The 17,863-nt window shown below is 36.7% G+C and overlaps 2 protein-coding genes across 5 annotated transcripts; one reads left to right on the forward strand and one right to left on the reverse strand.

The window, feature by feature from the left end:
* Nucleotides 1-4,134: 4,134 nt before the first annotated feature.
* Nucleotides 4,135-7,716, reverse strand: LOC132165325 (uncharacterized). Of its 4 annotated transcripts, XR_009438485.2 has the most exons (8): nucleotides 7,187-7,715; nucleotides 6,846-6,939; nucleotides 5,807-5,925; nucleotides 5,637-5,720; nucleotides 5,270-5,368; nucleotides 5,123-5,180; nucleotides 4,894-5,041; nucleotides 4,135-4,419 (listed from the first exon to the last, which is right to left on the reverse strand). XR_009438485.2 is itself a non-coding variant. In XM_059575837.2 (7 exons), the coding sequence occupies exons 1-6, from the start codon at nucleotides 7,487-7,489 to the stop codon at nucleotides 5,124-5,126; spliced, it is 756 nt and encodes a 251-aa protein (XP_059431820.1). In that variant the 5' UTR covers nucleotides 7,490-7,716; the 3' UTR covers nucleotides 4,135-5,041; nucleotide 5,123. The 4 variants fall into 4 exon arrangements, 3 of the variants coding, with proteins under 3 accessions (XP_059431820.1, XP_059431822.1, XP_059431821.1); XM_059575837.2 differs by having other exon boundaries at nucleotides 4,135-5,041; nucleotides 7,187-7,716; XM_059575839.2 differs by lacking the exon at nucleotides 4,894-5,041.
* Nucleotides 7,717-7,949: 233 nt separating this feature from the next.
* On the forward strand, nucleotides 7,950-12,591 carry LOC132165324 (P-loop containing nucleoside triphosphate hydrolases superfamily protein). Its single transcript, XM_059575836.2, has 10 exons — nucleotides 7,950-8,134; nucleotides 8,308-8,380; nucleotides 8,497-8,606; nucleotides 8,992-9,135; nucleotides 9,246-9,354; nucleotides 9,451-9,800; nucleotides 9,880-9,953; nucleotides 10,791-11,095; nucleotides 11,604-11,850; nucleotides 11,996-12,591. Exons 1-10 carry the CDS (start codon nucleotides 7,996-7,998, stop codon nucleotides 12,242-12,244), a joined length of 1,800 nt encoding a protein of 599 aa, XP_059431819.1. The 5' UTR covers nucleotides 7,950-7,995; the 3' UTR covers nucleotides 12,245-12,591.
* The last annotated feature ends 5,272 nt before the right edge of the window (nucleotides 12,592-17,863 follow it).

Genomic DNA, 17,863 nt, shown 5'->3' on the forward strand with positions numbered 1-17,863 from the left:
TGAGACAATAACATTGGCTTTTCAATATGAGAGGAGTTTCATTTATAGTTTTGGGTAATTAATGAATTTGAAGCATTGAGCAATTGAGTTCACAATGTTTGGTAATATATACACATCATGCATCAAGAGAGTCGATCAAGAGTGATGGTCCATGATCAACAATATAGAATCCTCTCTCTTGAGTCTCTTTCATTATTAATTCGGGTATTTTTCTTTTTCTTTTTCTTTTTCGTTCATTTCTTCCAATATTAATTAATAATTATGCTAGAATTAAGCTTAAAATATCTAGCAGTTTGGACATTAAGAGAAAGAAAGAAAGAACGAAAAAAAGAAGAAGGCTAAAGACTTGCAGTAGGAAGTTACGAAGCAGCAGTGAAAGAAACAATGATGTACAACAGTAAAAACAAACTACCCAACATTTGCAACAACGTAGGAAACGTGAATTCAATAGTTGTTGTGTGTCGGAAGAGCCGAACATCCCACTAGTTATGCATTTTGTCGGTGCTTTTTGTGTTTGGTTTGAAAAGAGTGCTATTTATGACGCCTGTTTTTAAGATCGAGTGTTTAGTGTTTTGGGTGCAAATCTTTGAGTTGAAAGAAGCGTGGTTTACCTCCTTGTTGCTTGGGTGGCATTTCAACAGAGTTTGTAGCGGCAGTCAATGGTGTAGTTTTCTCTAGCTACCACACGTGAATCGTGTTTCCATGAGAAGAGAAACAAAAATATTGACAAACCTAACCAATTGAAGTTATGGTACTGGATCCGACTAGCCCAAGTTGACCAACCACATCACTAGAAAGCTCTTGCCTAGGAAGCGCCTTCATTTTAAGAAGGAAAGTGTCCCCTTTTTTAAAAGGTGCCCCTTTTTTAAAAGACGACGTTTTTACCACTAAGTGCTCCATTTTTTAAAAGGGGGCGCTTTGTTCCAAACGTCCCTTTTTTTTAAGTGTTTTTTAGTAAAAAAACGTTTCAAACTTAAATTATAGTCGCCATAAAAACCGACGTGTCCCAAGGGCCCCTAATCAAGCGTTGCGAAATCAATAGACTTTTTTTGGCAAAAAAATGCCCCAAATAACAATGTTGTAACCTTATATAAACACTATTTTGCAATAAAGTTGGCAAAGAATTATTTAACAGAAATCAACACTTGTGTTGTGAGGTTTGAGGTCCCTTTAAGGCCTTACGTTAACCATAGGGAAGTCACACATGACTTATCCTGTCAACTTTTATGTCCAAGGTCCTATTATGCGGTATGTTTCCGGGCTCATAATAACTTAGTATTAGAGTCAACAATGACTTCATCTTCCTAATCACCTTTTGAGCAACAATTGAAACAATTGGAGACCAAACTAGATTATGAGATGAAGGAGATCTTTGCAACCATGAATTCCAAGTTTGATCAATTGATTGATGATTGGAGCCCTAACACTGAGAGCGAATCTAATAATCGCAATAGAGGGTCATGAATTACCCAAATTGGTTCAAGCACTAGCGGATCTACAACCCCTAAGGTGGCTAAACTAGGCTTTCCATGATGTTGTGGTAACAATGATCTGATGAGTTGGATATATCGTGTCAAGCAATTTTTCGAATTTCATGGCACCAACGAGAATGAGAGACTACCCTTAGTAGCCTACCACCGTAATGGTGATGCTCAATTATGGTACTAGCTATCTCGGGAAGGGAAGACAATCGAGGTCGTGTGAGAAGCCTTAAAAAAGGACCTCCACGCCAAGTATGCTCCAACTCTATTTGTGGATTTTTTTTGGAGCTTTATGTAAATTAGAATTGGTGAGACATGCGCACGTTATTACAATGTAATAAATACAATTTTATTGCACGAGATTTAGTTAACAAATGTATACGTGTCGAAATCAACATCATGCACCCTCGTTTCAAACGAATAGTATGCAACTCAATAAAGTCATGGCCAATAAAATTAATGGCGGGATTAGAACTGTTAGTTTGAGGGGGCACAATTCTTTTTTTTTTTAAATTATTGGGGGATAAAATTTAATTTTTTTTATACCACCCTATAATTTGGGGGGCTAAAAAGGATAGTTCGGCACTAAAATGAAATAATTCTACGCAAATTGTCAACAAAATAATTATTTGCCAAATCCCGTACTTTGTTCTCTATTTGTGTGATCCACGTGCTATTAATGATTTTGATAAATCACTCACAAACCCATTGACCAAATCTTATCATGCCTATGCCCAGTCATTATCAACTAAACCTGATAAAATTACCGCTAAACAAACTCCAAGGGATCACGATGCCCTTCATATACATTTTCTGAACCAATTATTCTTTTAGGTACAGGGACTTTGAAAAAACTAAAAGCACTAGGCATTCAATTGGGTGGTTGAGAGGTTGGGAAGAAGAAGCAAAAAACCTAGTACAAACTGCTAAATGAATAGTGGACAAGGATGTCCTATATATATATATATATATATGGGCAAGAATAGATTGAAGAAATATTTATTTATTTATTTATTTGTATTAAATGCAAATACAGAAAAATGATATGTGGAGAGAAAGAGCAAAGAGGGCACGTGCAGTGCAGAACCAAATGGGAAGTCAGAAATTGGTGACCCAAACTCCATCTTCTCAACCAAATTCCCAGATTCTCTCTTCTTCGCTCAAACGACACACTTGACCCTGTGAGTAGAAAAATATCCAAGAGAATGACGTCAAGACCAACTTTCATTTAAGTCTCAACCATCATTAAATTTTTAAGACTTGAGCCTTTCATAAAAAAGACAACATAACATGGGTTCCCATGATGAGCTTCTCATCTCCAATAGTTGAAAAAACATTGGAGGTCCAATAAATATTTCTTTTTTTTTTTTCTTTTTTTTTTTTTTAAAAAAAAATGGCATTGTAGCTGATAGAGAAACTATTTTACAATTAATATTTTAAAAATAAAAATAAAATAAAACATGGTGCGGGTTCCACTTAATTTAAGATTAAAAATGACACGACAACATATATATAATATTAATTTTGTGAAATCAAGACTTGAAAAGGAAGAGGATTCCAATCTCTGTTAACAAGAACCTATTTTAATTTGTTAACAAGTTGGAAAATTTTAACCTATGTAAGTCAGAATAGGATCCTCTCCAGTTTAAAATGAACTGAAAAACATTTAATTCATGGCTAAGATTTATTCTTAGAAATCCTAAAGTCACAAATAGAACACATGTCCACTAACTAAAAATAATAATAAAATATTATTTTAAATTTAAATAAAAATAAAAAACAAAATAATGAAATATTAAGGGGTGGTCCGGCCACCCCCAAGGGCCAAACGATTTGATATATATATATATATATATTTTTTTTTAAGATTTGGCCCTTGGGGCCCCAACCCCAGACTGGGGAGGTTCGACCACCCCTTAATATTTTATTATTTATTTTATTTAAATATAAAATAATATTTTATTATTATTTTTAGTTAGTGGACAAGTGTCCTATTTGTGGTTTTAAGATTTTTTCTTAGAAATCCTAACCATGAACTGAATATTCTCCGGTCCATTTTGAATTGGAAAGGATCCTATCCTATGTGAGCCAGATAGTTAAAATTGGTAAATTAGGCACAATACCTCTTGGGCTGACCAAAACGGCCCAACAACAAGAAGTTTCAACTGAAGAGCCTGCCAGCATCAACTTACAGAAGTTGACGACATTCTGAGGAGAAGACAATAGCCCAGTGGGCTAAATACTGGCCGTATAATCCCCATGAACTAGAAAAAAGGGTTGCCAAAATGTTGGTCCCAGTACCCAGCCCCTATTGACGCTAGAAATTGCACATTTTACCAAGTCATGGGCCGTTCATTCCGATAAGTCCTGCCACCTTTTGCCCACCCAAGGGTTTAAGAAACCATATCCAGCTATAAGAATCTTCTCAAGAAAGATCATTTTATGGTTCAAGGAAAAAACCACATTTGCATTAAAATTCATAACATTACAAAGGCCAAGTCCATCAACAATCACATGTCCTGTTTCCATCTATATATTTAGTTGACCAACCTCACTTTTCTTCAACAGTGACAGCCAATATCTAGGGGTAAACCAGATTTAAAGACAAAATAAAAAAAACATAAAAAAACATACAGAGACCCTGAGAGGGATGATCAATCAAGATATGTATTTAAGATAATTCATCTGTCAGTAGGTGATAAAATACAAACTAAATGAAATGACCAACCCCATATAGTCAATGGGACTAGTCCAACCTTGTCCACCAACATGAACATGTAAACAATTAAGCAAATACAATTCAATAGTAATTATGAAACTTTTCTAGGTCTAAAGTATCACTCCTGGGATGGTGGCTCAGACACAAATACTAGTATGTGTGTTGGTTCTCAGTCCAAATGGCAAGATATGATATTATTATGTCACTTTGCATCCTGCACTGTAGATTAAGATCTAGGTCATCTTAGGAATAATAACCAGTATACCAAAATAACAAAATTAAGGACAAGCACAAAAAAACCAAGTATAAGAATATTCAAGCAACAATCCTATAAATACAGAGTACAGTAAAAGCGTAATCAACTTAAACTTTCATCAAATTCACTTGTATTTTGAAGTTAATTTCTGCCTAAATGAATCTGTTGAACCTTGTCTATATAACATTAACTTTGTCCATGAACCTAAACAGGCTTCTTCAACACAATTTTCTCAAAGTGTATTTACAAGCTGAATTTCACATTCCAAAGGATCAGGATATTCCAGTCAGTCAATAGACAATAATAAGCTAAAGCCCATGCGACTATAAATAGTTATATCACACACACAAAAACACACATGTTGGATGGTTAGGATTCTGAAACTGCCCCATGGATTACCAATCCAAGAGGCTGCCCATTCATTGGAGGGTCCATACTCTTTTGAAAGACAAGTAAAAGCTTGACGGAAGCAATTAGGATTGCCACATAGTGATGCACTTGGAAGCTTGCCACCAGTCACCCCTAGTAGACTAAGGTTGGTGCAACTACATGTCCATTCAGTTTATTATTCAAAAGATTCAGCTTCTGCATAAAAGAGATGTCCAATAAAGCAAAGTCCACAAGCCAGAAAATGGTCATTCTATTGAGCATTATGAGCTTACTTACCTCACTCTATAGGTTCTTCTGTTTGAGACTGTTGCTCCTCAATTAAAGTTTGAACTCTCTGTGGTGGATACAAGACATATGTATATGATAAGAAAAGAGCGCATACCCAACTTATGGTAGTAAATAAGTCTTGTATTGGTTTCCTACCTTCATAGAACTTCCAACCTCCTCTAGTTTTTGTAGTAGTATTAGGTCCCCAGAATGCGGAAAAGAATCATGCCTGAGATATTTTGATGGAGACGCCAGCTGTTGACAAAAAGTGAGACATATATTGAGAGAGAGAGAGAGAGAGAGAGAGAGAGAGATTCAGTAAATACAATCAAGATGGCTACATAGCTAGCATTTTGATTTCCCTACAGGGTTACTAGGCTCGAGACTAAAATGCTAGAATCATGATTTCACAAGAATCAAAAGTAACATAATCCAATACATTAGTGCGTAAAATTAAGTGATGATACCGGTTAATGCTTCTAGTAGCATGTCCGCATATATAAGCATATGATGAATGACCTACCCTTAAATTTGGAATGTCTTCAATTGTGGAAACCTGTCTAGAGAAAGCCTCAGTTCTCATATTCGCGAGACGCATAAGAACAGCCTGAAAAGGGCATCAAGGGAGATAAAGGAAATCATATCCAGCAACTTGAAGTCACCAGACAAATGTGATTTGAAACTAGAGATTACCTTCCTGAAAGCACTTGGATTGGCAATGCCATGGATTTTAACATCGTCACTTGGAGGCCGTCTTACACCAACATTTTCGATTCTAAGAGAGTAGACACCAAACAGGGATTGCAAATACCCTGAAGGTAACAATAAATATTTCTAAAATATTACCGGGATTGCGGTAATTGGAGACCCTACAAATGAAAATTCAAATACATAGCCCCGTATGCGTATCTGCATGCATGTGAAAAGCAAAAGCAGCAGGAATAATTGAAGGTCCAACTTAAGTTATATATTTTGTTCATACTTGGGCATGAATATTGTGTAACAACTAGGTTCTACCAAACCTATTATGTAACAACCAGTAACTCAGGGTCAACCAAACTGCAATCATCTAGTACTTTAACTATGAGGTGAAACATAAATTGAAACACTCCGGTCCCATATTGGAAAGATGAGGAGTAACTCACATATAACATGTGGTTTATAAAAATATTCATGAGTGCTAAGTCCCACATTGCCTAATTACTAAGTGAAACTGAGCTTTATTTTGACTAATCATTTTGGGGTGATAATGCAGATGTGACAAGCGCTTTTTCCTGGGTCATTACAAATGGTATCAGAGCTAAATTAGTAATGCTAGGCCGTGGTACTGAAGCACTGCATGAGTTTGTAACACCTATAGTTCCATATTGGGAAGATGGGGAATAGCTTACATAAAGTGAGTGGTTTATAAAGATAGTAATGGGTGTTAAATCCTATGTTGCTTAGTTTTTAGGTGAAATTGGGCTTTTATAAAGAATTTTAGGGAAGTTTCAAATTAACTAGTCCTTTTGCGGTGATAGCACAAATGTGGCTATCGCTATTCCTTGGGTCGTTACATCAGTCCTCACTAGTTATCATTTTTTCCCCCTTACTTTGGGCTAGTAAAAAGCAATTAACCATTACTTAATCCTAATTAAAGAGCAAGTTTGATAGAAACAATCAACAATAGAACACTGATGAAATTTGCCAGAAATTTGAGATAATGCAAAAGAGTAATGCCAACACTTTCTACCTTGTTCAATTACAAGGTCGGCAACCGAAGGCAACAAGACATGCTTCTCTTTCTTCAACACTCCAAAGCATGGAAACGGTACGGGCCTCGTAACCTGAGCTAAAGAAACAGAGTATTATCCAAATGGTTTCCACATATAGTACACTTTCCGCATAGCATCAAGAAAAGCATTGTCTTAAATCCATGAAAGGGGATCCAACAATTTTCACGAGTAATTACCGACGAACTACTCAAAGGAACAAAGGCAAAAAATTCGAAAACTATAAGTGATCGCAGTTTCTAATATCAATTTTGCATGTGATCCAAAAGAATTAACTTGAAAATGGAATTGCTGATTTTACTTTGTATACAATGGCGTTTTGAGTGAGATAGAGCTTTCGGGAGCGGATATCTTTGCGCACTATATATCTTCGGACTGGTAGATAAAGCAACATGAACAAACCAACCCCCCAGGCCAGAATCAGAAGCAACGAGTAGAGAACCCACTGAGCCGTCTGATGCTTGACGAAATTCTCTTCCGTCTCTTGGAACGACGCCGTATACAGAACTGTTTCGTCTTCGGCCTCGGCTTCCAGTTTCTGCTGGGACAACAACAAACCTTTCTCCAAGTTATCGATTTCTTCGACCTCATTTCTCGACGCCATCGAATAAGCCTTCAATCTTCGGCAACTTCTCTGTTTGGTTCCAGCGAAATTAGCCAAGCTTTTCGAAATCTCAATCGAGCTGGAACTTGTTTCAAGAACCGAAATGCAAAACCCTAATCTATACCTAAAACCAAACAACGCCAAGTAACAGAGTCCAGGCACAGAGAAAGGGGCGAGAGCTATTGAAAGCTTATTACCTGAGCAATTGATTTGACGCTCTTTCAACGGAAGTTTTCGCAGCTGACTTACAAGTAGTAGACGGAGGATCGGGCCTGATAATTGCTCTAGGATCGGGCTCCGGTGCTGATCCGGCCCAATCAAGCCCACTGGTAGTGGAGCATGGTATACCTTGGCGTTCGGGTCGGTTTCCGGGTAGTGAAATACAAGTACTGTACAAACCGATAAGACCCTGATCCGGACTCTATAAAATGGATAAAGAAAACGACACCGTTCCGATTTAGGTTAAGAACCTGAAGCGGAAGAAGGTCCTCCCCCTCCTCCAAGTCATGGCGACGAAGAGAAGCGAAAAAGCCAGTAGTAAAGAAGCAGAGACGAAGAGCAAGGAACTCAAAGATAGCGAGATATTCGCATCATGCTCTTTCTCCAGCCTCGGCCTCCAAGTCTCCTTATGCGACCAGCTCCGAGGTCTCTCTCTCTCTCTCTCTCTCTCTCTCTCATTGTACTGAACCTGTGAGAAATCTATGTTACTGATTACATAGAACCCAGCTAGAAATTTGGATAAAGAAACCTTCTTTTGTTTAATATTTTGGTTGAAATTAGCTTCACTAATCGGAAACGCATTGCTTTGTTATAAACAGAAAGGATGGGCTTCGAAGTCCCGACCCTGGTACAGGCCCAAGCGATTCCGGTTATTCTCTCCGGGCGTCACGTGTATGCTTCTCTTTTCTCTCTTCTCCTTCTTCTTCTTCTACTTGTTGGTGTTTGTCTCTTCTTTAGAGAGTTTCATCTGTTTGCTGTTTTGTGCTCTTCAATATTGAGTGCTGTAGACTTGTGAATGCTGCTACTGGGACGGGCAAAACGGTGGCGTACTTGGCTCCGATTATTCATCACTTGCAGGGGGACCAACCTCGTGTTCAGCGCTCTGATGGAACTTTTGGTGCGTGGTCTCTTTAATGGAGAGTAAAACATCCTCGTACTCTTTAGTCATGCATATGCTTTGCTTGTTGAGCTTTCCATGTTATGTTCTTTTAGAGAGACATAAAATGATAGTGGTGGGATTCAAATCCAGGCATTGAACGAGCGTCTTAGTAACTCTATTCATTGTTATGAAAGTGGAATTTTGAGTTTTTTGTAGCTGATTTTGCTCAATCACGTTTTACTGGAGAAATAATATTGGTTTTTAACATGTTTTTATTGTTAGAACCAAGATATATTGCCATTCATTCCTGTCAATGCCATTATAGGCTCTCTTTTTTTTTTTCTTATTCTTTTCGTTTTTTCTTTTTTTTAATCCTCAACTTTAATTGATCTGCTGGTTATAGCGTTGGTCCTTGTACCAACGCGGGAGCTATGCATGCAGGTTTATGAAATTTTGCAGAAGTTATTGCACCGATTTCATTGGATTGTCCCGGGTTATATAACGGGTGGTGAAAACAGGTCAAAGGAGAAAGCCAGGCTGCGCAAAGGTAAGAAATTGTGTCTAGTTTTGATATAATAAATCAGTTTCCTTTCTATTGTCATATCTTTGGACACGTCCATAAAAATATATTGGATATTCTATGTTGTCCGTTTGCAGGCATATCTATTCTTGTTGCAACTCCTGGGCGCCTTTTGGACCACTTAAAGAATACAACATCCTTCTTGCACACTAATTTGCGTTGGATAATCTTTGACGAAGCAGATAGGTATAGTCTAAACCCTACAATCTCTGGTTCCTATGGTACTTTTAACCATGACATATATAGTACTGTTATAACGATGTATCTCCCTGTGCTTTACAGGATTTTGGAATTAGGATTTGGGAAAGAAATAAAGGAAATACTAGATCTTTTGGGTTCCAGGAAAAAGGGCCATGTTGGCAAGGAGAATGATGATTCATATAATTCTAAACCTCAGAGGCAGAATGTGTTATTATCAGCTACCTTAAATGAAAAAGTAAATCATCTTGCTAAAATTAGTTTAGAGAATCCTGTTATGATTGGCCTTGATGACAAGAAGATACAGCCGGTATTATCATTTAAAGGTTTGGGATCTAACGTGAATGATGAATTTGAATATCCTGTTAAATCCACGAGCTCTTCAATTGGAGATTTCCGGGTTCCAGATCAATTAGTTCAGAGATATGTGAAAGGTATATGCTGATAGAAAGCTTGATTTTATGAACCTTCACAGCATTGTTATACAAAAGTCTTGATCCAATTTCTATGCAGTACCCTGTGGCTCACGGCTTGCTGTACTTCTTTCCATTCTAAAGCATCTTTTTGAGAGAGGAACAAGCCAAAAGGTAAGACAGTTGAACTTTTAAACTTTCCATTGTTTTATGTATCATGTGAGGTTCTAGTTTTGTAATGCCCTAAACTGCTTTAAACTGGATTTGGCGGGTAAAAAGGTTTAACTACATGTTTAACCACAGCTGTTTATATCCTCTTCTGTTCCCAGTGTAATTGTGTACCCCCCGTCCCCCTCCTTCCCTTCCCACTCTTGCCCACCACCACCTCACAAAAGGAAAGAAGAGAGTAAGTAATATAAATAGACTCCTTGTGTCAGGTTTACATTCTTCTGTGCTCCCAGTGTAATCCTCCCTGCCCACCACCCCGCCAAATGTAAAACAGAATCCTTGTGTGGGGTTTATTTTAGTTGTAGGGAATCACCATTGACCAAAACAGTGATCACTTTGAGTATGAATTTTATATGAGCTGGCTTTACCTGAGCTGCCTAACTTTGATTTTGATCATCTAGTCCAAATATCTTGGTGAATTATCTTCACATGTTTAGAGTTTCCGAGTGTATCAAGAGACTATAGTCCACTGCCAGTTCTGGAGCATCAATAGCATTTCTTATTTTCCATAATATATATTCTCAAAAAATTTGCGATATCCTCACGGATTCCTAAATTTTTAGCAAAATGTGAAGCTCTTTGTACTTGCCAGATTTCACTGATAAATGTTGTTACTTACTGCAATTGTGTCCTTTTATTATTAAGGATTATACTTTTCCTGAGGATACGGCCATTGTTGCCTCTACTTCCAGACTGATTCTAAAAGTTTATCTTCCTGATGTAATAGTTTTTTCCTTTTTATGGTTCAATTTGTCTAAGCTCCCTCACATACTCATTATACAGATTGTGGTATTCTTTTCAACATGCGATGCAGTAGATTTTCACTATTATCTGTTAAGTGCATTCAAGTTCTCGGCTCATTCACAACCAGATGAAGAACTAAGACAGATGTTAGTTCGTTGCAAAACTTTTCGATTACATGGGAATATGAAGCAGGAGGATAGAAGAACCACGTTTCAGGCTTTCAAAACAGAAAAATTGTCTCTTCTCTTGTCCACAGATATTGCTGCTAGAGGCTTGGATTTTCCAGAAGTTAGATTTATCATACAATATGATTCTCCAGGAGAGGCTACAGAATATGTGCATAGGTATCAGAGACTTCCTGAGTTCTTTGTTTCAAGATTTTATTGCTATTGTTATTATTTTAACTTTTTGCTGCTCTAGTCTTTTTCTCTCTCGGTGACTGTTAGTGGTGCCAGGAGTTCTCTTATCTGATTTCATGTCCGGTCTAAGATGACCATTCAATGAATTTTATCTAGAATTCAATTGACAAACATCATTATATAATATGCCCATGTCTGAGCATGAGATTCATACAGGGCAGAGAGTACACCAGATTCATCTGGTTGAATGCATCTCAGAACAGAGGCATCCTAAGTCATTCAAACATCTTTGAAAAATACAGCAAATGTGTTTTCCTCGTATCTTACTGGAATCGTCAGAATAGTGCTCTGATAGGAGGTTAAAGTTACATGAGCATTTGAGATTCCCCAGGCTGGGTCCTTAGAATATGTAAATCTAGCCCATGCAGCTTTCTTGTTGATGTAGTATAAATGGTCCATAGGAGCTTAATGCTTTCTTTGATCCGTGATGCAGAGTTGGAAGAACTGCTCGCTTGGGTGAAAGAGGAGATTCATTGTTGTTTTTGCAACCAGTTGAAATGGATTATTTACTGGACCTGGAGAAACATGGCATATCACTAACTGAGTATCCCCTCCTTAAAGTGTTGGATAGTTTTCCATTGTACAATGAGAAGAACTATGTCAAGAAGGTTCTGACTTTAGAGTTTCATCCCTGGGTGCTACTTGTGCAGAAGGCACTTGAATCATTTATCCTATCCGAGGTATAATCTTTGCACATTGATCCGTAATAAATTACTCCCTCTGTTTGGGTACACTAGGATAATCACATATTTCATCTTTAACAATTAGTATGTTGCTTTTTATTCTTTCTAAATTTAATGTTTTTCCTTTCATATCTTTCCTTAGCCTACGATCAAGAACCTAGCCAAGAACGCATTTTGCTCCTGGGTACGTGCATACACTGCCCATCGTGGTGAGCTGAAAAGAATTTTTATGCTGAAGAAACTTCACTTGGGGCATGTCGCAAAGAGCTTTGCATTGAAAGAACAACCCTCCTTAGTTGGACAGTCATTCCAAAAGCAAACAAAGAAGAGAAAGAGAGATGAAAAGCAAAGGGGGCTGTCGAAAAAGAGGAAGTTTGTGCGTAAAACATGAATGCTGAATATCAAGCAGCAACAATGTGAATCGGTTGTTGAGGGGGGGATGCTGCTGCTGCTTATTAAAGCTATGCTGGTAAATTGTTTATAGCTTTTACATTGTCTAGGTAGCAGACGATGGCTAAACGAATGGAAGCTGGGAGTGAGGGAATTGAATAGGTCAATGCTTTTGAGTGGTTCATTTGCAGCGGGCCAAAGCAATTGCATATGCCAAAGGTATTGTTCTTAGTTCAGGAATGATTTGAGGGTCATGTAGTTCTACTGTAGTTTAGGAGCTTGTATTGAGATTTGGTGATTAAAGTTTTGACACACAAACAGAGAATATAAAGGCATTTTGTTTGTGAACGGATCCTGTCTCCAAACTGCTTGCCTGAGCCCAAGACTGGGTTATTCAACAACTGTCTTTCCTGCAGGCCCAATACAGAATAATGTTGAAGTGGAATAACTCAAATCATACTGATAATACTGAATACAGCTCTTGATTAAAAAATTTAGAAAAAGATTGGAGTGTGAATTATGAAAGGAGTGTGGGGAGATAAATGCGGGTTTGGCTTGAGTCCAATTTTAGTTGGAATTTGACCCGTTAGAATGGGATTAGGGTATGCGTCTTATAACAGAACACAAAGAATACGTATTCCAATTTGAAAAGGGTCCCGTTTCAGTTGAAATTGGATCCAAGCGGATTCGGAAAACACCTAGGTTTAAGTTTATGTTAAATCATTCTTCATATTATTATCGGATATTGGATGGTTGATTACTACAAGCTTGTGGGGCTTTATCACTTGCACTCCATTCGTCTATTGGACTTGATCGCCTAATTCGTAGGTATATACGCCAACATGGAGATTCAGATTCATAACCAGTCAAAATCAAAGGGAATGGGATGGGGCACAGAAGCATGTGTACCTCAAGGCTCAAACTCAAAGCGCCCATACGCGTTGACGAAGGGACTACCATAAACACAATGATGAGGTGTCTATACCCCCCACGTCAGGTGAATTTAGCTTCCCTTGGATAGGTTCTCTTTTGGGCCCACTACTTGACCCAAATGGAAGACAAAGTAGGCCGATATTAATTCCTATCAGGTCCACTATCCGTGATTGGGCCCACTTCACGTCCCTGTTGGTGGGGACACCAATGTGCCATCCCCAAATTTTCAAATTTATTGCGACTTTTATTCTCTCTCTTTTGGGGTCCATTTTCACACCGGTTGATATGATGTTTTTAATTAGTTTTCGTAGTTTATAATAATAATAATAATAATAATAAACCACTTCAAACAAATCATATTGCCTGATATAAAAATGGGTAATACTAATAATGATAAACCTTTTTTCTTTTCTTTTTTTTTTTTCTTTTTTTTTGACATGTCCGTACAAGAGGGGGAGGGGGAATTCAAACTTGTGACCTCTGCTTTATTAGGCGTGGTCCTAGCCGATTAAGCTAGCTCTTGGGAACAATAAACCTTTTTTCTCTTCATAGCACAACGACTCATGTGAATGTCACATGTACATTTTTTTTTTACATGTCCGCACAAAAAGGGGAGGGAGATTCGAACTAGTTACCTCCGTTTCATTAGGCATGAATGTCACATGTACATTAAATGTATACCGTAAGCATTATATGCCCACGTGCATATTAGAATATGATATGATCATTTAAAATTTTAAATGACATGATGACATGACAACATATTAACTGTGATAACACATATTTGACTCTCTTGATGCCACATTAATTTTGCATTGAAAATGTGCAAGAGAATTTGTGTGTTAGCCGCTAATATTGTATTCAATTATGATAATTAAGAATAACATTTCAAGATTGCTCTCTAAAATCATAATGCTTAATAATGGTTTTGAAAAGTGTTTTTCACTTTTGTGTTTTAAATTACTTATTAATAGCTTTGGGGAAAAAAGTGTTTATTGATTTTAAAAGTAAAAAAAAAAAGTGTTTTGAAATCCATTACCAAACGAGATCTTAAGGCTGCATAGTTGTTGGTAGAACATCCTCATCTTCTAGATTTTGATGCAGACTAGTCATTCATGCATACATGGTTCTGTGAAGCATTATTAGGGAGGATTATAGCCATTATCAATATAGCTGCCATCCACTATAAGATTCGATATTAGTTATAAAAACTAAAATTTAAAGTCCTAATTAGCAAAAAAAATAATAATAATAAGAATAGCTATCATGTCGATGAAAACAATTACAATTAAGCAACATAATTAACGACATGAAGTGATCAAATTAACAAACTAAAAATGACTTTGTTGTTAAATGCAATGATCCATTTCGCATGATGCTTCATCGTCTTCATTTGTTTACAATCATAAACAATAAAGGAGTTATAAAAGACACCTTAGCATTTACATTCCGCTCAGTAAATTTTTTATTCATTTTAGCTTAAAAAATCACATTTTTCTATTTTAACTTTCAATTTTTTCAAAACATTTTACATCAAACTCTGTATTTTAGCTATCGACTTACACTATTATATTTAAATATTATTTTTCAATGATTTCTTTATTTTTTATTCTTTATTTAGTGGGAGGAGAAACGATGATAGAATTAAAAAAGTGTTTTTCGTTTTTAACATTTGGTAAACATTGTAGCAGGCTATCATCAGCTCACCAAATTTTTTGTTAAAAGAGCTAGCCGGATGTGGATGATTTTTCACTTAAATTTGGCTAGCCAAGTATAAATGCTCTAATGAACAATAACCCATCAAAAAGAAAAGGACAAAAAAAAAAAAGGCAAGAAGTAGCGACCAGAGTTACTACTTTATATGAACGTAATCGTGATAATATTTGTCCACGTAAAACTGCATAAAAAAATAAAAAAATAAATAAAAAATAAATAAACGTTTTTTTTTAAATTCAATTGAACCATAATTTAACCCAGCCTCCGGACATCAATGAAACCCAGAAAAGGCAGAGCCGACTTATTGGAAGAAAAGTAATGAGGCATTATTCGACATCTCTCAAGATCATGCCAGAAGTAGAGCAGAAGTTGGGCCATGGCTCCTTTATTTTAGGATCACGATTGAACAACAAACCCCTGCACAAATTGATGGTGGCCACAATTATAGGATCAAATTATCACCGTCTTTTTCATAAATGGAAAGCTGGAGATTTCAAGTCATGTACTATTTTTGCACGCACCATTAACTACCACAACCACAACCAAATGCACGGCAAAATTGAGGTTGACTTGCCTTCACTCAAAAACAAATAATAATTGAACTTCTCCTCCAATCTTACAATATTTATTCTTCATTTTTCACAAAAACAAAATCTTGGAGATTTAGAGAAAATAATTTCAATCACGTCACGTCGTAGTGTAAATTAGGTATTTAATTTGTACTCGCTAATAAGAAGCAGATACCTTAGTTTGAAACATCAAAAACTAATATAACATTTTACACCAAATAATTGTTATTCTATTGACAAAACCACTGGAGCCATCGTCTTAGTTTCTTTTGAAAACTTCAATGTCAAGAGCTTGAAGGTGGGTGGAGGGCTTGGTGACTGGTGCTGGGTAGGGCTGGGCGTCAGTTAAAGTCGGTCAGTGTCGAGAGAAAAATTTTTGTTTCGCCAAAATGTCGGTAAAGTTGAAAATTTCACTAACTTATTCTGCCAACTTTTTGTCCTGACACCAATAGGCGGTTGGTAAAGTCGGTATGTGAAAAAATTGAAAATTATCGGCGAAGTCGGTCGGTTCAGTTAACAAATTTTATTTCTCTACTGCCCATTGGTTAATCGGTGTCGGTAGAAGTCGGTCGGCTATCGGTCGATAGGCGGTCGAAAGTCGGTAAGCGATGAATTTGTCCAGGCCTACTGGTGGGCATTAGGTTATAATGAATAGGAAAAAGTTCATTAAATTGATAAAGATACACTAAATTTATTTACATTGTATTTGATATTTTTATATGATGTGTCAAATTTTTATTGAAGACCGTAAAAAAGAATTTTATACCACATTTTGATAAAATGGACTCTCAAAATAGCAAATTAATAATTTAATGTTTTTGACATTAATTATAAGCATGGGAGAATATATACTAGATTCTTTGACAAACACAAACATATATATATATATTTAATGTTGGATTGCAAGAAAGTGGCAAACATAAGTGAGTTTCAAAATTCCAAGTGTTAGTTTTGGCTGTCTACACCAAAAGTAGACATGATATATAAATTTTTATCATTTCATTAAAACAGACATTTTCAGTAAATTATTAAATGGTCATCTAATGATGATATTTGTCTGGCTGCACGTCAGAGGAAGGACTGCAATAATTCCTGGCTTGTAATCCTCCAAAGGGGGCCGATTCTGAAACCTACCAATAATCACTCTCCCACGTGAATGCCAATAATAGCACTTCTAGCAATTACATTACTCCAGGGTGGAGAAAAAAAAATAAAAATAAAAATTCAAAGTATTTATTCTTGGCACTCTTTTATTGTACTTATCTTATATTGATATATTTTAAGTGACTTGTGATTATATGAATTATGTATGGAATGGAAGTATGGAGTACAGCCCGTTAGGCACACAGAATAGCCAATTCTCACCAAAATCCAACCTTGCGTGCGAAGCGCACGTCCAAGAGGGGGAAATATCATGTCACTCAATCATCTTTTATAAAAAATAATGAATGCACCCGCTTAAGAAAAATAGTTCATTAAAGGAAGGTGAATCAAAATGACCCGCACAATCACAAGTCAAATTAATGGCCGTTTGACGATAATTTCCTTATGAAAGCACACGACATAAATGGTATTTAGCTTATATAAGGTTAGTACGTAGAAAGTTAGATACATGCATGCTCTCATGCCCTAATTTCAATATATTTCTTTCATTTTTATCTTTATATTTTACTGATTTAAGTATCAAAAATGGCACTGCTGTCCCCTCCCACTTCGTGACGTGCCACTCAAACATTTAGTCGTCTTGCAAGAATTTTAGAGCAAAGACTAGGCATGAATGATCACCCGTTGATTTTATGCATCAACCATTAGCGCCGTACGTATTTGGGTGGTCACTAGTTGATTTGCTTCATCCACCAAAAAAAAAAGAAAAAGGGGAAAGAATATCTTACAAAGGGGTTGTCGGTGTTGGATTTAAAAATAAAAGGGAATAGTTGTATTTGGAAGAAAACAGGGTTTAGCCGTTGGTGTTGAGAACAAGAAAGAAGGGAAGCGTGGGGGTGTGGCAGATAAAGGGGACAAGAGCAATGATATTTAAGGTCATTATTATTATAAGTTTCGGACACTTTGATGAGAAGGTTCCCAGCAAGCAACAGTCATCTATGCCGTGAATCTCGCTTCTTGCTCGCTCTCTAGGGTTCTTACTTCTTACTTCTTTCATTAATGGGCGGCCCCGATTAATTATTCACTGTATCTCTATTTATGTAACCCACCTATCCCCTAGGCTTGTACGTAACTTCACAATAATATACATCTTCCATCTATTATTTATTTTAACACCAACATCATTACTAGCTTCCATATATATATATATATATATTCCATCCCAAAAAAATAAAAAAAATTAGGCGTGATAATCTGCATGCAATGTTATTATATGCCTGCAGAGTACTGCAGCAGAA

Source organism: Corylus avellana, chromosome 11, assembly GCF_965113065.1.
Source record: "Corylus avellana chromosome 11, dhCorAvel1.hap1.2, whole genome shotgun sequence".
NCBI classification, from domain to species: domain Eukaryota; kingdom Viridiplantae; phylum Streptophyta; class Magnoliopsida; order Fagales; family Betulaceae; genus Corylus; species Corylus avellana.